This window comes from Pogoniulus pusillus, chromosome 19 (assembly GCF_015220805.1).
Source record: "Pogoniulus pusillus isolate bPogPus1 chromosome 19, bPogPus1.pri, whole genome shotgun sequence".
Classification (NCBI taxonomy): domain Eukaryota; kingdom Metazoa; phylum Chordata; class Aves; order Piciformes; family Lybiidae; genus Pogoniulus; species Pogoniulus pusillus.
The window spans coordinates 5,651,304-5,672,474 of NC_087282.1; the positions used below are offsets into that span (position 1 = coordinate 5,651,304).

The 21,171-nt window shown below is 53.4% G+C and overlaps 1 protein-coding gene across 1 annotated transcript in view; it reads right to left on the bottom strand.

Moving 5' to 3' along the window:
- Positions 1-21,171, bottom strand: part of AR (androgen receptor) — a 79,736-nt gene that overhangs the window by 14,532 nt on the left and 44,033 nt on the right. Inside the window, exons 3-4 of the mRNA XM_064159025.1 lie at positions 13,812-13,928; positions 3,209-3,496 (exon numbers count right to left, since the gene is read on the bottom strand). Of these exons, the coding sequence (XP_064015095.1) occupies positions 3,209-3,496; positions 13,812-13,928 (405 nt within the window). The remainder of the gene's footprint in view (positions 1-3,208; positions 3,497-13,811; positions 13,929-21,171) is intronic.

Sequence of the window (21,171 nt, forward strand, 5' to 3'; positions counted from 1 at the left end):
GAGGTCACTTCCAATCTGGTTGATTCTATGATTTCTCCCACCAGTAGCATCCCCTGGAAAGCAAAACCTTTGCCCCTTTGCACTCCTATGTCCTCACAGGTCAGGCTGCATACACTTAGCTAAGCTGATGCTTGTGCCAGATGTGAGAGGAATGCTGGGCTAACATTTCCACCCTCACTGTGCACCAGTGAGGACCAAGCAGCAGCTTCAACAGGGAGCTGACACTGCTGCTGGGGCAGGGTACAGAGCAGGGTTTGCCTGCTTGGCACCAGGGATACCTGCTGAGGTGCTCTGCTTCAACCATCTGCCTCGGGTGCCATTCCTCCACACGGCCAAGCCCTCTGGTCTGCTCCCACAGCACCTGGCCAGCAAGGCTGCTCATTAGCCAGCCCCAGCCTCCCAACAGAGCCTGCAAAGAGCTTTCTGGTTGATGTAAACAACTGCATCCCACTGTTTGGACCTGCTGGGGTTTTCTTTGCATGCACTAGCCCCCATCACCCCTCTCCTGAGCCACCGTGTGCCAGGCTGCCCAGCCAAGCCACAGAGCCAGGAACTGCAAAGGCCTTTGCTTTGCTGACCAAAACAGAGCTCAGATAAATTACAGACAGCAAACTGCCTCTGGCTACGGGGCAGGACCCTGCACACTTGCCCAAGAAGAGAGGCGGCTGCAATGTGCGCAAGGAAGGGCAGTGCCTGGGTACAGCCGCCCACTCCCGTGCTGCTGGCTGTGCCCTTCCCTTGCCCAGCTGCCCACAAGCCCCACAGCTAGCAGCAAGCAGCAGCAGGAGAGATCCACCTCCCCACTGTGGCAGCTGGGGCAATGGGGCTGCGGAACCACAGCCCCGAGCAGCAGAACAGCAACAGCAGTGCCCTTGTTTATTCCACCACTGGAAAACACCAGGAGGGTGACTAAGTGATGCAAGTGTGGTTACTGCTGTTGATTTCCAGCACTGGCACAAGGCAGGCAACTGCTGGAGAAAGCTGGGGAAAACAAACTGGCTTTGCCTCTTGCTCTGGGTGTGATATTGCTAACAGCAAGGCCAGGATCAGCTCCAGGGCTGGCGGATGGGGAAGGCAGCCAGCAGCACTGCCCCCCCCACAACAGACAGCGTGTCCAGGCAGGAAGAGCTGTGCTGCATTAAGGATCCCTAGGCCTGTGGTCATGCTGATCTGCCCCAAGAGCAAGGACTGCTCAGATGTAAGAAGATCAGCATCAATTCTTCTTAGTTGTCATCGCTGGCACAGCAGGCAGCAACCCCAGGAGGCAGCAGTGCAGCAGCTGGCACCACCACGCTGCCATGGGCTTGGAGATCAGGTGCAGCATGAGAGAGTAAAAAGCCTTTGGTAAGGAGGTGGTTCCAATGGAGATGGCTTTTCAAAGCATCTTCCTTTCCACTGGCACTGCTGCTATTTTACATCCTCACCTCTAGATTGGCAGTCAGACCTGGTGGTGTCTGCATGTGCCTTGCTGAGGAAATCTTGATGTCTGAGGTAGATAAGGTGGAAGAGAAAGCACATCTGTCCCTGGATCACAGGGTAAACCAGGTGAACCTCTTCTGACTCAAGAACATAGGAAACAGGACGGGCTGCTCTGCATTTAAACATCAAACTAGCCCCTCCAGGACCACTGAGGCTTACAGGAAGGCCTGCCAAAGTTCTGGGAACATCAACCATCTGCTCCAGGTCGGCAGCAGGTGCTGGCACACAGAGGCAAGCTTGCTGGACCTCAGTTTCCTCCAATGCCCACACTGCCCTGCACATGAAGAGCAGGATCCCTGCGTTCAGAGGCATTTCCTAAGCGGCAGCAAAGCAGCTCAGTACCACCCCCAGTGTCCCAGATGCTGCAGGGATCCCACTGCAGCCAGAGATCTCAGCCTCTTGCAGACTCACTCACTCAGCTGACAGGACCATGGCATGCATTGGGCAGCCTGTTACAGACTCGTAACATCTATGCCCACAACCAAGGAGCATGTTCAGTGCACACAGCACCAGAGGCCTTGATGAGGCACTTAGTGCCATGGTTGATTGGACAGGGCTGGGTGATAGGTTGGACTGGATGGTCACTTCCAACCTGGATGATTCTATGATACTGTGATTTGCAGCTCCTGCTAATACCATCTGGAAAGTTGTGAGAAGTTCTCCCACATCACAACTCTGAATGCATCACACAAGAGCAGCCTGAAAGACAGGAGAAAACCCTTTGGGATGCTCTGTCTCTCTTGATATTTTACACTCTATCTGCTTGTGAGATACTCAATAGGTGAGGAAAGATCTCCCCTCAGCTCCTTTCAGCCCAGTTTCCCCCACCTCCCTTTCACATCACAAAGTGGTACACTTCTGATTCTCCAACCTAGCACCCAGCTCTGTTCAATTAACCAGGCCATGGCACTAAGTGCCCCAGACAGGCTTGGCTTCAACACCTCCAGGCACAGCGACTCCACCACCTCCCTGGGCAGCCCATTCCAATGCCAATCACTCTCTCTGACAACAGCTTCCCCCTAACATCCAGCCTAGACCTCCCCTGGCACAGCTTGAGACTGTGTCCCCTTGTTCTATTGCTGGGTGCCTGGCAGAAGATACCAACCCCACCTCTCAGTCTCCTCCTCTCCAAGCAGCACAGCCCCAGCCCCCTCAGGCTCTCCTCATAACAGAGATGTTCCATTCCCTTCAGCATCTTTGTGGCTCTGTGCTGGACTCTCTCAAGCTGTTCTATGTCGCTCTTGAACTGGGGGACCCAGAACTGGACACAGTACTCCAGATGTGGCCTCAATAGGGCAGAGTACAGGGGCAGGAGAACCTCTCTTGACCTACTAACCACAGCCTTTCTAATCCATCCCAGAATGGCATTGCCCCTCCTGACCACAAGTGCACACTGCTGCCTCATGGTCAACCTCCCACCAACTAGGACCCCCAGATCCTTTTCCCCTTCGCTGCCTTCCAACAGGTCAATCCCCAACCTATCCTGATCCCTGGGGCTGTTCTTTCCCAGGTGCAAGACTCTACACTTGCCCTTGTGGAGTTTCACACAGCCCTCCAGGCTGGCCAAGTCTGGCTGAATGGCAGCTCAGCCTTCTGCTGTGGCAGCCACTCCACCCGGTTTGGTGCGACACAGGCTACAGACCACCTCCTTTGAACCCGCCCCAGGCAAGGGAAGCAGAGAGGCTTGGGCAAGGTGCCAGGCAGGGACTGTGTTTGTTTTCTTCCTCACCTGGCAAAGCCTTTGCCCACTTGACCACGTAGACCAGCTGCCTCTCGCCGAGCTCGTTCAGGCTGGTGAGCAGGTTGGAGAAGGAGTCCGGCTGGCTGTTGTCGTGGCCGGCGCACACCACGCCAGGCTCGATGGCCTCCAGCACGTTGAGGAAGATGGGCTGGCACTCGTAGCCATCGATGCGTGTCATCACCAGCTTGGGGGCTTGCTCCTCTGTGGGGCTGGAGGAGCTGCCTGCCTCCACGTCCTCTTGTGTCTTCAGGTTACCCAGCTTCTTCAGCTTGCGGGCTGAGGGAAGGACACAGCTTAGTGTGACGCTTGAACGTTAAAAAGCACCCAAACCCTTGGGGTTTCTTGGCCTCCAGCTCCATCACTTTTACATCTGCAAGGGAAACTGATGTCCAGCAGCAGCTATGCCTTCAGCACACATCAGCCAGGAAGTGCCCTGGCACTCAGGTAAGGGCAAAAGGGAGCACACACTGCACAGGTCAAAACATTTGCTTGTTAATGGTACAGGGAAAAGAACGAGCATCATTTACATCCCCAGCTGTGACTGCTCTCAGATCACAGAATCAGAGAATCAAGCAGGTTGGAAGAGACCTCCAAACTCATCCAGGCCAACCTAGCACCCTGCCCTATCCACTCAGCCAGACCATAGCACTAAGTGCCCCAGCCAGGCTTTGCTTCAACACCTCCAAGGATGGCGACTCCACCACCTCCCTGGGCAGCCCATTCCAATGCCAATCACTCTCTCTGACAACAACTTCCTCCTAACATCCAGCCTAGACCTGCCCTGGCACAACTTGAGACTGTGTCCCCAACCTACCCCCTGCTTAGAAACTGAGAGGAAGGACCAGGTTAAAAAGAGAGCCACAGAATCACAGACTGCTTTAGGTTCAGTCCCCCTGCAGGGACATCTTCAAGGAGAGCAGTTTGCTCAGAGCTCCAACCAACATGACCTGGAATGTTTTCAGGGATGGGGCATCTACCACCTCTCTGGGCACCCTGGGCCAGTGTCTCAACACCCTCAGCATAAAAGAATCATTCCTTAGAACTAGTCAAAATCTCCCTCTTTTAGTTCAAAATCATTTAGCCCTGCTAAAAAGGCTGTCCTCAGCTTTCTTACAGCCCCCCCTTAAGCACAGAAAAGCCACAAGAAGGTCCTCCTGGAGCCTTCTCTTCTCCAGGCTGAACAACTCAAACTCTCTCAGCCTGTCCTCACAGCAGAGCTCTGGGATTATTTCTGTGCCCTCCTCTGGATCTGCTCAAACAGGTCCACATCTTTCCCTTGCTGAAGACTCCAGAGCTGGAGGTGACTCTACTCAAACAAGTGCTCACACGCAACCAAAAAGGGAGGCAATGCAAGCAAACAAACCCAGCAGATGGCTGCATTCCAGGGAAAAAAAAAAGCCACTGCATTTAGAAGCTCAGGTGCAGTTGTTCCAACCCAGGCAGGAGTGGAAACAGGTTGTAAGCAAGAGCTGCCTTCTGCCTGCCAGGGCTCCTGCTCTGCCTGCTGCCCCAGAACCAAGCTCTCCCAGCTGGGTCACTACTGACAAGTACACCATGGAAAATACATTCCACAGCTAATCAGCAGTTCCATGGCTGTTCCCCTGGACCCTCCTCAGCTAGCCCAGTGATCATAGAATCAGAGAATCAGTCAGGGCTGGAAGGCACCACAAGGATCAGCCAGTTCCAATCCCTCTGCCATGGGCAGGGACAGCCTACCCTAGATCAGCTTGGCCACAGCCCCATCCAGCCTGGCCTTAAACACCTCCAGGGACAGGGCCTCAACCACCTCCCTGGGCAACCCATTCCAGGCTCTCACCGCTCACTGATGAGGATGAGACTCGAGCAGGGGTGCTCCTTGGTCTGCTGGCCAGCTTCAAGAGCAACATCCACAGAGCCATCTCGTGGGGCTAGGATTTCAGGCAGCCCATGACTGTGCCCATGTCACCACGCTGAAGTGACTCCTCTGTGCATCCAGCTCTTAATTACAGATGCTTTGAGGCACACCAGGAGCTTCAGCTACACCGCTCCAGAGCTCTCGAAAGAGCCAACATTCAACTCATCTGCCCCCTGCCTGATGGTGTTCAGCACAGGGCAGGCTGCTGCAGACAGGAGCAGCCTTCACCCATTATCAACTTCCAAACCTCTAATTAATTGGAGGGGAAAAAAAAACAACAACCCACACCGCTATTGTTGAATTCAAGCAGAGAAATGTAACATCAAACCAATTGTCCTTGGGGGTTTGGCTCCTTCATTACATGATACTTATCTCAAATTTCCTCTCAGCTGTAATTAGAAAAACAAGCAGCAAACCCATAAAAATGTCAAGTTAAAGCAGAGCTTTGTAAATCAACCCAAAGCGACGATCTTTAAGTGATGTACTTTGGATGATCTACTGTACCAGCAATTAAGACAGGCTGCTCTGCACAGAAAAAAAAACACTGGAGGAGGAGGAAAAGGGTAATAAAAATAGAAGAGAGCAGCAAGAACACTGGGCTGCAGTGCAGGGTGACACCCTCCAGCCAGCGCTCACTCCAGCGCCTCTGCCAGCCAAACCCACGCCAAATGCACACATGGTTTGCTTTAAATGTTCTTCTTCTCTTTTTTCCCCCCCTTCCCTTTATTACTTGTAAGATCACAGAATGGTCTGGGTTGGAAGGGATCATAGAATAGAGTCACAGAATCAACCAGGTTGGAAGAGGCCTCCAAGTTTATCCCAGCCCAACCTAGCACCCAGACCTGGCCAATCAACCAGACCACGACACTAAGTGCCTCAGCCAGGCTTTGCTTGAACATCTCCAGGGACACAGACTCCACCACCTCCCTGGGCAGCCCATTCCAATGCCAATCACTCTCTCTGACAACAACTTCCTCCTAACATCCAGCCTAGACCTCCCCTGCCACCACTTGAGACTGTGTCCCCTTGTTCTGTTGCTGGGTGCCTGGCAGCAGAGCCCAACCCCACCTGGCTACAGCCTCCCTTCAGGTAGCTGCAGACAGCAATGAGCTCTGCCCTGAGCCTCCTCTTCTGCAGGCTGCACACCCCCAGCTCCCTCAGCCTCTCCTCACAGCCCCTCCCCAGCTTTGTTGCCCTTCTCTGGACATGTTCCAGGATCTCAACATCTCTCTTGAACTGAGGAGTCCAGAACTGGACATAGCATTCAAGATGTGATCTTAAAAGTTCATCTAGTTTCAACTCCTTGCTCTGGGCAGGGACACCTCCCACCAGGCCAGGTTCCTCAAGGCTCATCCAACCTAGCTTTGAACACTTCCATAGCTGGAGGCCCTATAACTTTTCTGGGCAACCTGTTCCAGTGCCTCAACACCCTCATGAGGAACATTTGCTTCTTAATGTCTAATCTAAAACCAGCTCCTTCCAGTTTGAAGTCATTACCCTTCATCCTGTCATTATAGGACTGCAAAAAGTCCCTCTCCAGCTGTCCTGTAGCCTCCTTCAAATACTGCAGGATTGCTATAAGGACTCCCCAGAGCCTTCTCTTCTCCAGGCTGAATAATCCCAACTCTCTCAGCCTGTCTTCATAGCTCTCTGACCATCTTTGTGGACTCTGAGCTAAGTAAAAAGAGTGATTATTGAAGTGAGTAAGAGAAGAGCAAGCAACCAGCCAGGCTGGCTGTGAGACAGCAGCTCTAAACCAAACCCATTCACGCCGGAGGGCAGTGAAGCAGATGAGAGCTGCCCTTTCAGAGGAGTCCCACGTCTGTGTTGTTCCACTGATGTTACCAGGTGGAGACAAGCCCAGAAGGAAAGAGCCACTCACTCCCAGGACCCTGTACAGGCTGACTTCAGCTGCAGGCAAAATGACAGAGCAGCTGAAAGCAGATTTGACCTCTGCCCTTCTCTTCATATTTCTTACTAACACCAACACGTGGCTTTGTCAAAACCAGACCCTGCCACACCATTCACCTTCTCTCCACACCATCCATCCTCTCTCCACACCATCCACCTTCTCTCCACACCATCCATCCTCTCTCCACACCATCCACCTTCTCTCCACACCATCCACCTTCTCTCCACACCATCCATCCTCTCTCCACACCATCCACCTTCTCTCCACACCATCCACCTTCTCTCCATACCATCCACCTTCTCTCCACACCATCCATCCTCTCTCCACACTATCCATCCTCTCTCCACACCATCCACCTTCTCTCCACACCATCCACCTTCTCTCCACATCATCCATCCTCTCTCCACACCATCCATCCTCTCTCCACACCATCCACCCTCTCTCCACACCATCCACCCTCTCTCCACACCATCCATCCTCTCTCCACACCATCCATCCTCTCTCCACACCATCCACCTTTTCTCCACATCATCCATCCTCTCTCCACACCATCCATCCTCTCTCCACACCATCCACCCTCTCTCCACACCATCCACCCTCTCTCCACACCATCCACCTTCTCTCCACATCATCCATCCTCTCTCCACACCATCCACCCTCTCTCCACACCATCCACCTTCTCTCCACACCATCCACCTTCTCTCCACATCATCCATCCTCTCTCCACACCATCCACCCTCTCTCCACACCATCCATCCTCTCTCCACACCATCTACCCTCTCTCCACACCATCCACCTTCTCTCCACACCATCCATCCTCTCTCCACACCATCCACCTTCTTTCCACGCCATCCATCCTCTCTCCACACCATCCACCTTCTCTCCACACCATCCACCTTCTCTGGCATGACAAATTTAAGTTGATCACTGTTATAGTTCTGCTCTAGCAGACATGTTGAAGACCTGAGTCAGTCTGACTATAAAATCAGATGGTACTGCTGAATGGTTCTCAATCACCCAGGTAATAAACCTTCAGCAGTAATTATGGGTGTTGGAACAACATCAGACAGGTCTGCTCCTTAAGAGGGTTGATCACAGCCCTTCACTAGTCAATGCCTACATTCAGTCCAAAACAAAGAGAATGAAGCAGTTCACCTAGAAAAGGTCTGTGCCAAGATGGGAAAGCAGTAATGAGTGCAAAGACTGTGCCAGGGCAGGTTCAGGCTGGATGTCAGGAAGAAGTTCTTCACAGCAAGAGTGATTGCCATTGGAATGGGCTGCCCAGGGAGGTGGTGGAGTCACCATCCCTGGAGATGTTTCAGAAGAGGTTGGATGAGGCACTTAGTGCCATGGGTTAGTTAATTAGAAGGTGTTAGGAGACAGGTTGGACTCAGTGATCTTTCCCAGCCTGGTTGATTCTGTGACTGATCACTGAACAGACTGACCAAGGTGTGCTGAGCACTCTCAGTCTGCTAAAGCAGAGCACACATCCCTCCAAGGAGACAAATCACACAACTCAAGTGAGCACTGCCCAGGGAGCTCCAGCCTCAGCTGCCTGAACTCGCACCCAAAGCTGGCAGACAGAGACAGGGCCCTGAGCTGAGGGGGTGGTTCAGTGCACACAGGGTGAGCAGGGTGCCAGGCCACAGGAAGGAAGGAGGTATGGGCCTGGAGAGCAGCTTACTACTCGTTCAAGGCAAGGTTGGATGTGTTCAAGGCAAGGTTGGATGTGGCACTTGGTGTCATGGTCTAGCCTTGTGCTCTGTGGTAAAGGGTTGGACTTGCTGATCTGTGAGGTCTCTTCCAACCCTGATGATACTGTGAGACTGATACTGCTGCCTGGAAGCACTGATGCTGCTGACACTGTGATTAGACATTCATGGAATCACAGAATGGTTTGAGTTGGAAGAGACCTTAAAGTTCATCTAGTTCCAACCCCCCCCTCTCTCACCATGTGCAAGGACATGGGCTGCCCAGGGAGGTGGTGGAGTCACTGTCCCTGGAGGGGTTCAAGATTGGATGAGGCACTTAGTGCCATGGTCTGGTTGACTGGACAGGGCTGGGTGCTAGGTTGGACTGGATGACCTTGGAGCTCTCTTCCAACCTGCTTGATTCTATGACCTCCTACTAGGCAAGGTTCCTCAAGGTCCCATCCAACCTGGCTTTGAACAATTCCACATCTGGAGGCTCCATAACTTCTCTGGGCAACACCTTCCAGGACCTCATGGTGAAGAGCTTTGTCCAGTTTGAAGCCATTACCCCTCACCCTGTCCCTACACATTCACCACACCAGGGAGGGGGATGGCAAACTGCAGAAGCCACAGCACCAGCAAAGACCTGACACCTTTGCAGCAGGGAAGTAAGGAATTTTTGCAAGGTTGCTGTGCAGGAGACTGAAGGATTATTAAGTCACAGCCACCAAATATCCAAGGCAGAGACATAAATTCAATAAAAGCAGGGTTTTTTTTTAATCTAGCAAGGAAAGCTGTAATGAAGATACAGTTTCTGGGAATCAAGGGCAGACAGGATGAAAAATAAGGCACAACCCTGAGCATAATTAACTGCTGCAACTGAATGGCAAAACCATGGTCAATTCTCCACTGCTGGTACTGCTACATCAACAAGAAATGCTCCTGTAGGATGTGATCTCTGCAACTGGACCTAAAGGAGGACTGTGCTCAGGTGTGACTCATGCCTTGGGCTATCAGCACTTACTGCAGCAGGTCTCTAGTCCTGCCATCAATGAAATGAACTGAACTTGGCACGCTGAGGAGGCTCTGCCCCCAAGAGATGACCCACATGGAGCAGAGGAGGGCTGCCAGCTCTGGCTGAAGTGAGGCTTTGCCCCCAAGAGATGACCCACATGGAGCAGAGGAGGGCTGCCAGCTCTGGCTGAGGGGAGGCTTTGCCCCCAAGAGATGACCCACATGGAGCAGAGCAGGGCTGCCAGCTCTGGCTGAGGGGAGGCTTTGCCCCCAAGAGATGACCCACATGGAGCAGAGGTGGGCTGCCAGCTCTGGCTGAGGGGAGGCTTTGCCCCCAAGAGATGACCCACATGGAGCAGAGGTGGGCTGCCAGCTCTGGCTGAGGTAAGGCTTTGCCCCCAAGAGATGACTCACATGGAGCAGAGGTGGGCTGCCAGCTCTGGCTGAGGTGCTTGATGCTCACAATGGGAACAGCCCAGGGTACATTCTATATCACATTTAAAATGCACTTAAAGCCAGAGCAGATCAGCAGAGCTGCCCTGGCTGAGTGCTGTGCAGGGGCTGGAGCAGGACAGAGAGGTCTCACTGCCCGTGGCTGGAGGGCTCTGGTTGCCCCTGTATGCCACGTGTGTAGGGCAATGTTACCCACGCACAGGGCTGGCACAGCCAACTGTGCTCCCAGCAGGAGCTGGTGTGGTGGGAGAGCTGTGGGGTGGACCTGCTGGAGTGTGTCCAGAGCAGGGCCAGGAGGATGCTCAGAGGGCTGCAGCAGCTCTGCTGCGAGCACAGACTGAAAGAGTTGGGGCTGTGCAGGCTGGAGCAGAGGAGGCTCCCAGGTGACCTTTCTGTGGGCTTCCAGGGTCTGAAGGGGGCCTCCAAAAAAGCTGGGGAGGGACTTTTTAGGCTGTCAGGGAGTGACAGGACTGGGGGGAATGGAGCAAATCTGGAGGTGAGGAGATTCAGACTGGACATGAGGAGGAAGTTGTTGAGCATGAGAGTGGTGAGAGGCTGGAATGGGTTGCCCAGGGAGGTGGTGGAAGCCTCATCCCTGGAGGTGTTTAAGGCCAGGCTGGCTGAGGCTGTGGGCAGCCTGCTCTAGGGTAGGGTGTCCCTGGGCATGGCAGGGGGGTTGGAACTGGCTGCTCCTTGTGGTGCCCTTCCAACCCTGCCTGATTCTCAGAGGCAGCAGCAGAGCTGAGCACACAAAACCAGCATTATCACTTCTCTTTTAATATATACTTTTATTTTTTTTTTTCCTTCCCCTTTTAAAATCTTTTCCTTTCCTGGACCTTTTCAGTGCTGATCAGGAGAGAAGATTCTGTTTAATGGATTTCAGTTTGCAGGTCAGAGTGATCCCAATCAATAATGAAGTGCTTCGACATCTTGCCATCCTGTGCCAAAGCAGAGAGTCCTAAAGAAGGTATTCGGTGTGTCACCTCCTCCTCCTCCCACCCAGCACTGAGAGCTGCAGGTCTGCTGGTCACAGGCAGCTCTGTTAAACGCTCCAAGCGACTGGTAATTAGCAGGCAGTTAAAAACCAGGACCGTTTGGAGCTTGGAAGCCTTTTCACATGCTCTGCCTCTCTCCTGTGGCAGAAATAACTGTGGACAAACTCATAGCATGCATGTTTTTAACAATTGCCTTTAAACCCACATTCAAAACAAATGTAAAACAGACCAGGCAGAACAGGTCAGGGTGACCCAAACTGCTTAAAGGGAAAGAAAAAATAAAGGGGGGTGGGGGGTGTGGGGGATGGGAGCTATGAGGATTAGCATTAATTTTGTCAGGGTGTCCTGCAGAAGGTGATATTGATGTATGTCTTCTTCTTTCACTTCAGGAAGACTCACCAAGAAAAGGGGGGGAGGGAGGAAAAAGCACTGGAAAACAAGAGCATGCTTGTTTTGGATGGCATTACCAAAGCCTTCTGCTGGCTGTGGACCAGGAAGCTGGGTTTGGCTCCTCATCCCCTGTCCTCTAGCTCCGGAGCCCAGCAACCCCATGGGCAGGGCGGTGGCAGCGTCCCAGTCCCAACCCTCCCAGGCAGACAAGGGAAGGGTCCCCGAGGAGTCTCCCTGCTTCCTCAGGAAGCCACAACCACAAACAGCCACCAGCAGCTGCTACGAGGCACCCTGTGCATGGGCACAGCACCAGGACAAGCTGCTCTGCCCTGGCTCCCTCCAGGCTGGGCTGGATGGCAGAACTGGTGCAGGAGATGTTGGGAAGTGAGATAGAGAGACCACCTCAGCAAGCAAGCTGCCTGCTTGGCAGCTTCAGATGGGTTGGGCACCTCTCTGGTGCTCCCAAACCGTTGTGTGCCTTCACAGGTGCCAAGCACATCGCTCCCCAAGCACAGCAGAGCTGCTGGCCAACAGCTTGCCTGTGATGGGCACAGGAGCATGAAGGAAGAGCCCACCAGAGCCTGCCCACGAAGCTGACCTCACCGAGTTTTAGGACAGCATTCAGGGACTTCTGCTTGTCCTGCTTGCTACCAGGAGGAAAGGAGCACCCTGAACATCTCTGTATCCCCCCAAGAACTGTGTCCCCACCACTCAGACTGACCAGCTGCTGCTGCAGAAGGGGAGAGGCTGGCTCCTGCCCTGCTCACTGGACATGGCTCCTGGTATCTGAGCTGCTCTGCAGAGAAAAAGCAAAGCCACTGCTCCTCGATGGGCAATCAACCAGAGCCAGCTCGGCAGAAGTTCTTCGAGGCAACATTCTAGCAGCTCCAGCAGGCAGCCAGGCCCACCCCAGCAGCTGGGGAAGTTTTTTACCTGCTGGCACATCAAACCGTTCAGGGCTGCTCACCCCACTCTGTGCTGTGCCTGACCTTGCCTGGGGCTCTCTCCTCTGCACCCCCTCCACTCCGCTGCCAGAGGCTTTTACATCAAAGGTCAGGTCCATCAGCCCTGTTTTTCAGGGGATTTGCTTTCTCCTGCTCACATGAGATGAACTCAGAAGCTGAGCCACTCAGTGATCTACGTTGCAGCTTCTAGACTTCGAGCAGAAAAGCTCAGCTTTTGGATATGGGCAGGTCTTGACACAGCCACAGGTTGGGGAGCTGAGACAAACTGCACCAAGGACCTTTACCAGCGGTGCAGGAGCAACTGAGGCTGTGCCTTTATAACAGAAACTGTCCCTTCCTGCCTGGAAAACATCATCTTAAAACAGGAGTGCTCTGCTCAGAGAAGCTTTGGTGTGAGTGAGAAGCCAGAGGAAGCAGGTTTTAAATTAAGGAATAGAATTGTTTCCCCAAACTCACACAAATGTTTAATGGCATTCATAGCTTTGGTATCAGAGACCTGCAAATGTTCCCCCAAGCTCAGCATGCTCCATCAGCCTCATTTTGTCAGTCACTTACTGACTACTAATAGGCCAAGAACATCCTTTAGCTGCAGGATTAGCCCAGCTGCCTCAGCCCTCACACAGACTCAGGGGACATCATCCAGAACAGGGGGACCTGAGAGCTGCCCTCCAATACCTGAAAGGATCTTACAGGAAGGCTGCAGAGGGACTTTCCATAACGAGGAGGAATCATAGAATCAACGAGGCTGGAAGAGACCTCCAAGCTCATCCAGCCCAACCTAGCATCCAGCCCTGGCCAAGCAACCAGACCATGGCACAAAGTGCCTCATCCAGTCTTTGCTTCAACACCTCCAGGCACAGTGACTTCACCACCTCCCTGGGCAGCCCATTCCAATGCCAATCACTCTCTCTGGGAAGAATTTCCTCCTAACATCCAGCCTAGACCTCCCCTGCCACAGCTTGAGACTGTGTCCCCTTGCTCTGATGCTGCTTGCCTGGGAGAAGAGACCAACCCCCACCTGGCTGTAACCTCCCTTTAGGTAGCTGCAGACAGCAATGAGCTCTGCCCTGAGCCTCCTCTTCTGCAGGCTGCACACCCCCAGCTCCCTCAGCCTCTCCTCACAGGGCTGTGCTCCAGGCTTCATCAGTGAAGGAGAGCAGGGACAGAGTGTATCTGGAGAAGTTCCTCAGTGCAAGGGTGGTGAGACTTTGGATCAGGCTGCCCAGGGAGGATGTGGATTGCAGCCTAAAGCATGCTATGGCTCCATGGGGCCGTACCTCCAAGAGTCATCCCAGCCTCGTAGCACTTGCGCAGGCGGCAGGAGGGGCAGTTTTTCCTCCGGAACTTGTCGATGGTGCAGTCGTTCCTGCTGGCACAGAGGTACTTCTGTTTGCCTGCAAAAGTCAGAGGAGATGGCAGGTGGGAACCCAGCAGAGAAGGTCTGGTTTCCCAGTTTACCCCCCCCAGCAGAAGAGTTGTGTTGGAAGCTGCAAAGGACAAGACCTCTTTAGTGCCCATTTCCCAGTTTAACCCCCACTCCCAGCAGAAGACTGAAGCTGGAAGTTGGTGCCTTTTGGGGGAACAAAGTACAGGTCTTCCTCTGCTGCTCCAGGAGTGGCTCATCTCTCCAGACAGACACACTCTGCAGGGCAGCTGGCTGCCCCAAATGCATCCTTGCTCACTGTTGTCTCACCATACCCCAGCACCCCCCTCTGCCTGCTCGCCTGCAGCCAGGCAGCAGAGCTCCTCTTCAGCTATACATGGCAGAGCCTTGTAGACCAAGATCTTCGAGCACAAACCCACTCTGCACTGTGCAGCACAGCAGCAGTCAATAAACAGCAATTAAAAAGTAATGAGATCTGAATGGGTTTGCTCTCTCTTTAAATGTCAAACATCTATTGCTGCCTGTTGGCTGTGATGAGCCTGCCTCTCCCAGAACACCTCCAAAACACCTCCTGCCATGGCATTTACCCACAGCTTGCTGATTATGGCTTCCAGGCAGTGACCCTGCTTCCACAACCACCACTCTTTACAGTGCTGCTTGGGGATGATTTTTGTGTCACTCATCCACACTAACCCATTGCAAAGAGGTTGGGGAACCAACTGCATGGAGAGCTGCTGCCTCACCAGCTCTGCTGCCAAGCTAGCTGGCACTGGTCACTCTAGTCCTGGGCTACACACAGGGACAGCCAGGAGGGAATTGGGACCAGTAAGTCCCAGTATGGGAGACCCTTTGTTGCAGCCAGTTTAGGGAGGCTTGCAGGAAATCCAGGAGTTACTGATTAGCAGGCTCACTGGCATCTCAGACTCACCTTCCACTTGCTCAGAGAGCAGCCCTCACAGCTCCATGTCTCAGCTCTTTTCTCCTTCCCCCTGCCTCATTTGCCAGACATGCCAAGAATGAACTTTTCCTTCCTGACTCACCGTTTGTTTTCCTGTCAAGTCTGAACACATTTACTGGATCAGAACTTATCTGATGTTCTTCAGAGCATTCCAAACTAAACCAGTCTCAGTCAATAATAGAGCTGTGCACCAGCAGCCTGCATGAGAATCAGTCTACATCCAGCCTAGGCTTCTTTTTATCTTCCTGCAAGTCTTTGCTTTCTATATTCTTACAGGCATAGCCCTTTGGAGTTACCAGAGATCATTAAAGGGAGGAGGTTGGCTATAACTGCTCAATGTGCCAGTCTGGGGGAGCTGGAAGAGATGCACCAATGTTTGAGCAGTGATTTAGCAGATCCCTACCTCCCATACTCACATCCACAACTTCTGAAGATAGCAGAATCAGAAAGGAAACCAAACTTTCAGCAACCCAGTACCACAGACCTCACTGGCACTGGCTGTGGCTTCCCCATTGCCCACCCAGCTCCAGAGGGCACTTTGCTTCCCACACCCTAGGGAGGATGAAGTCCACCAAAGGTCTCACCAGCTTCTTCCTGGCTCAGATAAGGCTTCACTGCACTACCAGTGCCAGCTGCAAACTCCACCACAGCTTCTCCTCAAAGGGCTGCAAGAAAGTCACTATGAAGCTTGGCATCTAACCAGCTCCTCAGCATGTGGGCACCAGGCAACACCCAGGAGCTGCAGAAGTACCACATGTCTGAACTTCTTGGAACCTTCCCCATTAAAAGTTGGTCATTACAGCACCTCCAGCTGTAGCTGTCAGGACTGCAAACACAATGGGGCAAGAGAGCAGCACAGGATACCTTGCTAAAGCCTTTTAACGCTGTTCTCTTCAGCACCACTTCTCACACCCCTCCCCTCGCTCATTACCAGCACTAAGGACACTTAGACAAGCCTCAGAAGCAGCTATGACACCAAATCCCAGAGAGCACAAGCACCATCCTCTCTTTCAACAGTTCATTGAGAAGGATGAGTAATAAACAACTTCAGCTGAAACTGGGTTACTTGGAGTTATTTCTGTGCTGTGGAAGGAGTGTGCCCAGGCCACACTCTCTCCACTCGACCTCGTTACGCGCACGCAGCACACAAGAGTGGACGCCCTACTTTGCCAGGCATGGGCAGCTCTGAAGGGAGTGTGCTCTCCTTCCTCTCCACAGCAGACACTGGATTGCTCTGGAGCTCAGAGTCAAGTGGCTGGGTCCAGCAGGACCATGGGGCCAGCTCTGCTGCTGTCAGAGGCCACCGGACGCCTGCGAGCAGTGGCACCACCCTCCTCCACCCTTGGCTCCTGCTCCTTCCCTATCTCCTTTCCCTAGTCTAAACTATGGCATTTTTACAACAATAATAGTGCCAAATCTTTGGAAAGGTCAAGTGTCTCCAGTGACTGGCTGCAGTCAGGGAAGGCAGCACAGTCACTGCCCCAGCCCCACAAGGACGCCCCAGGGTCAGACACAGCTTTATCTCGGCTCCTCTGCCGAGAGCAGGGACATCCACCAGCCCCAGCCCCCTTCTCTGCCCCTAGCTCCAGGCAGTGTCCCCACAAGTGAGCTCATCCCCCACCCTGTGCCCACCAGGGGAGAAGAGCCAGGCAAGAGATGAGATTTGGGAAGTGGGTGCAAGCCTGGCTCGATGAGGCAGCTGTGCCATTTCTGATCAGTTCTGCAGCTGCATCCATCTCTGGCACTGGTGGGAAGGAGTAGAGGGAGACCCCAAGCTGAGTGCCTGGGGAGCTGCCAGCCCACCTGCACCACCAGGCACAAACTGGGCACATCAGGGGAGCCTCTGAGGCTATGTCACCTCCCTGCCCAGGGGCTGGGATGAGCACAAGGCTTTAAGCTGCAGTCTCCACCTCACCCCACAGTGATTCTGCAGAAACATCATGGGCATGCTTCCTGGGGCACGAAATAACCTCTTTGGGATGGAGTTTCAGGTAACTGCACAAGCAGAGCCTGGCACTGCTTATCCTTAGCTGTCAGCCATTAATGCAAAAGGAAGTAAATGGTCATGCAATGGCTATTCACAGGTTGGCAGGGACTCAAAGAGATCATTCAGTCCAACCCCCCTGCCACAGCAGGACCAAACAATCAAGCACAGATCACAAAGAAACACATCCAGACAGGCCTTGAAAGGCTCCAGAGAAGGAGACTCCACAACCTCTCTGGGCAGCCTGTGCCAGTGCTCTGGGACCCTTACAGCAAAGAAGTTCCCCCTTGTGTTGAGCTGGAGCCTCCTGTGCTGCAGCTTCCATCCATTGCTGCTTGTCCTATCCCAGGGAGTGAGGCTGCTCCTGCTCAGCACCACAACAAGTCCCCAGCTCACCTTGTCCTAAACCCCAGGGGCACAGAGGCTCCCCTGGAGAAACCTGGCACCCTCCTCACTGCCATCCCCAGCTGTAGACAGGGTTTGGGAAACAAACCCATCACCTGGAGAAGGACCTCACCATGTCACTGCTCCAGCAAAGCCAAACCACCCTGAACCACCTGTGCCTCACATCAGCCATCCAGAGCTGCCACAGCCAGGACACTTGGCACCTCCAGCAGCACCTGACACAGTGCCAGGCCAAGCAGCAAGAACAGCTTCCCTGCTCCACCCACGTTGGTGTTGTGTCCCTTCCTCCCTTCCAAGCTAGGAGCATGCTCTGCATGATGCACAGAATGGCTGTGCCACTTGGGCACCAGCACAAACCTACAGAGAAGAAGGGGCCACTGGCACCAGAGAACAAGGAAGGGTGTCTGGGATACAGCTGAGCTCCATTTGTCTGAAGTCACTTCTCACATACAGAGACTTGATGTTAGTTCCAGGGTACCTGACTAGATGGTAGTTGGTTAACACTTAAGGACCTCCTCTTCCAAGTGCAAGATCAGAGATTGAGAAGGGGAGCTAGGACACCTGCATGGTTAAGAACTGCTAAGCACACTTCAGTGGGAGGAGAGAGCCTACAGATCATGGAAGGAGGGGCTGGGAGCAGCATGGGACTGTTGTCAGAGGATGTAGGGAGGCAACTGGGAAGGCTAAGGCCTCGCTGGAATTCACCCTTGCAAGGCAGATCAAGGACAACAGAAAGGGCTTCTGCAAATACATTGCAGGAGAAGCTACCAGCAGAGGCAATGCAGGCCCTTGCTGAACGAGGTGGGTGCCTTGGAGACAGAGGACACAAAGAAGTGCTGGAGACTGTGCCCAGGAGCCCCTGACACCTGAGGCACCAGAGGAAAGCATGACAAAGGAGTCTTCCCTGCTTGATGAGGACTGGGTTAAGGAACAGTTGAGCAATCTGGGCACCCATAAGTCCAGGGGTGCTGAGGACATGTGCCCATGGGTGTGAGGTTGGTGACACAGGTCATTGCCATAGCACTCCCCACCATCATCAGCAAGTCATGGCAGGCAGCAGAGGTGCCCAGGGACTGGAGGAGGGCAATCATGACTCCAGTCTTCAAAAGGGGTAAGGAGCAGGACCCAGGCAACTACAGCCCAGCTAGCATCACCTCCAGCCCCAGAAAGGTAACGAGGAAACATCCTCAGCACTATCCTTAAGAGGGTCATTAGCAGCAGCCAACATGGTTTTACCAAGGGGCAGTAATGTCTGATCAGCCTGATGGCCTTTCATGAGTACATCAGCAGTTGGATAGATGATGGTGGAGCAGTAGATGTGGCTTATCTTGGTTTCAGTGAAGCATTTGACACTGCCTCCTGCAGTATCCTTCTGGCTAAACTGAGGCAATGTGGTCTGGAGGATCAGGTAGTGAGGTGGATGTGGACTGGCTGAGGGAAAGAAGTCAGAGAGTTGTGGTCAATGGGACAGAACAGTGAGCTCTGGAGGGGCAATGCCATTCTGGAGTGTATTAGAAGGGCTGTGGCTTGTAGGTCAAGAGAGGTTCTCCTGCCCCTCTACTCTGCCCTGACAAGGCTGCATCTGAAGTACTCTGCCCAGTTCTGGGCCCCACAGTTCAAGATGGACATGGAGCTGTTTGAGGAGTCCAGCACAAGGCTACAAAGGCCCTGAAGGGAATGGAACATCTCTCTTACATGGAGTGCCTGAGGGAGCTGGGGCTCTGCAGCCTGGAGAGGAGGAGACTGAGAGGTGACCTCGTCAATGGTTATAAATACGTGCAGGGTGAGTGCCAGGAGGCTGGAGCCAGGCTCTGCTGGGTGATGCCCAGTGACAGCACAAGGGGCAATGGTGGAAGCTGAGGCAGAGGAAGTTTTACTTGAACACAAGGAGGATTTTTTTCCCCCTGTGAGGGAGACAGAATCATGGGATAGGCTGCCCAGGAGGGCTGTGGAGTCTCCCTTACTGGAGATATTCAAAACCTGCCTGGATGTGTTCCTGTGTGATCAGGTAGAGGAGATCTTGCCCTAGCAGAGGGGCTGCATTGGATGATCCTTCAAAGTCCCTTCCAACCCCTAACATTAGGTGATTCTTTGCTGCAAGAGCAGTCAGGCACTGGAACAGGATGCCCAGGTGGAGTCACCATCTCTGGAGGCATTCAAGCAAAGTGTGGCCATGGCACTTTGAGACATGGTTTAATGGCCACAAGGGTGTTGGGTTGAAGGTTGGGCTTGATGATCTTGGAGTGCTTTGCCACCCAAACCAATTCTGTGACACCACAATGCTACCTTGCCATGAGCTTCCTCTTCTGCCAAGCACTGAAGGTCATCATGAGTGAGCAGAAAACAGCAGCTAAACAGAGAAGAGCTCAGCCAGCACCCGTGGGTGATGTTACAGCAATCATCAAGCTTGGGCCCTAGCTAGCCGGGGGGCCAACCAGGCCCCCCGGCCTTTAGATCACCTCCACCACTCACCCAGTGCACACCAGGGGCACTCACCAGGGATGATCTGAGGAGGATCCCTCTGCCCAGTTGGGCAAGCTTGAGGCTTGCTTTCCTGGGGCTGAATATAAAGGGGAGTGGGGAGGGAGGGCAAAGTGGCCACACCTGGGGTGGGAGGGCAAAGTGGTCACACCTCGGGTGGGAGGGCAAAGTGGTCACACCTGGGGTGGGAGGAGACTGCAATAGGACACAGGTGTTCTGGGTTTGGGGGAATAAGGGAAAATGCAATGTGGGGTGGGACAGGGGAGGTGGTGCTGAAAGGAGGGAGATGGAGAGGAAAAGGATGGAGATGAAAAGGATGGAGACGAAAAGGATGGAGATGCAAATGAAGAGAGGAAGATGAGGGGAAAAGAAGATGGAGAGGAAAGGACGAAGATGGGAGGAAAGGAGGAAGATGGAGAGGAAAGGAAAGAGATGGAAACAAAAGGAGGAAGATGGAGAATAACAGATGGAAATAGGGAGGTGGGGGAGAAAGGGGATTAACCCCCCCCAAATCTGGACTGTTAAGCAAAAACAATAACTAAACAAAAGAAAGGTGCTCCTGCTGTGCCAGGGGGGTCGGACTGGATGATCTTTCAAGGTCCCTCCCAGCCCCTGACATTCTGTGCCTCTCTGCACAAGAGGAGACATTGCCAAGGAGCTGCTCTTTATGCAGAGATAAATGAGCTGAGTTTGCCTTTCGTTTAGTTTAACACTGGAGTGATTTTTGTTTTCCTTTTCTGCCCTGCAAACATCTGAGACCCTCTCTCATACCGCTCCGCAGCAGAGGCTCCTGCTTTGCCAGCCTGTAGGCACAGCTCTCAGCTTTAGGCTTCCCCTGCTGCTTTACCCAGTGGCCCTGCTCTCTGCAAAGCCAATCACCCAACTAACTGCCCTTACAGCAGGGCCGCTGGCAAGGTGGCAGCCTCAGATCTGATTACCCACTTGGCGCTGCGTGCCCAGAGCAGACACCCTCCTCCTCCGCTGTTTGACAGCTGTGCCACTGAGAAGTGAAGGCAGGAAGGTCCTCAGCACCCCTCTGCTATTTCCAGCAAGCTGGGCTTTTGTCAGGCAGCTGCTGCAGGTCTCCCCTCTGCTGCACACATGAACACACTGCTGTGGCAGTGCCCTTCACTGGAACACCCAGCTGGTGTGGATCCTTCCAGTGCCAGCAGGCAGGAAGGCACTTCTGCCCCCACCAAGTCCTCCTGCTCATCCCCTGGGACTGCAACAGATGTCAGGAGCAGAGGGAAGAGCAGCTCTCCAGCTTCAGCTGGGAGTGAAGACGTATGGAGACAGCTCTGTTGCTCAATCCCAAGGAGTTATTTAACCAGAAGCCTGTTGGCACACGAGTCGCTGTGCCCAGAGCAACTTTCTCTTCCACAATGCAAGAGTCTGCAGTAAGACTTAGCACTGTGAATGTGAAAA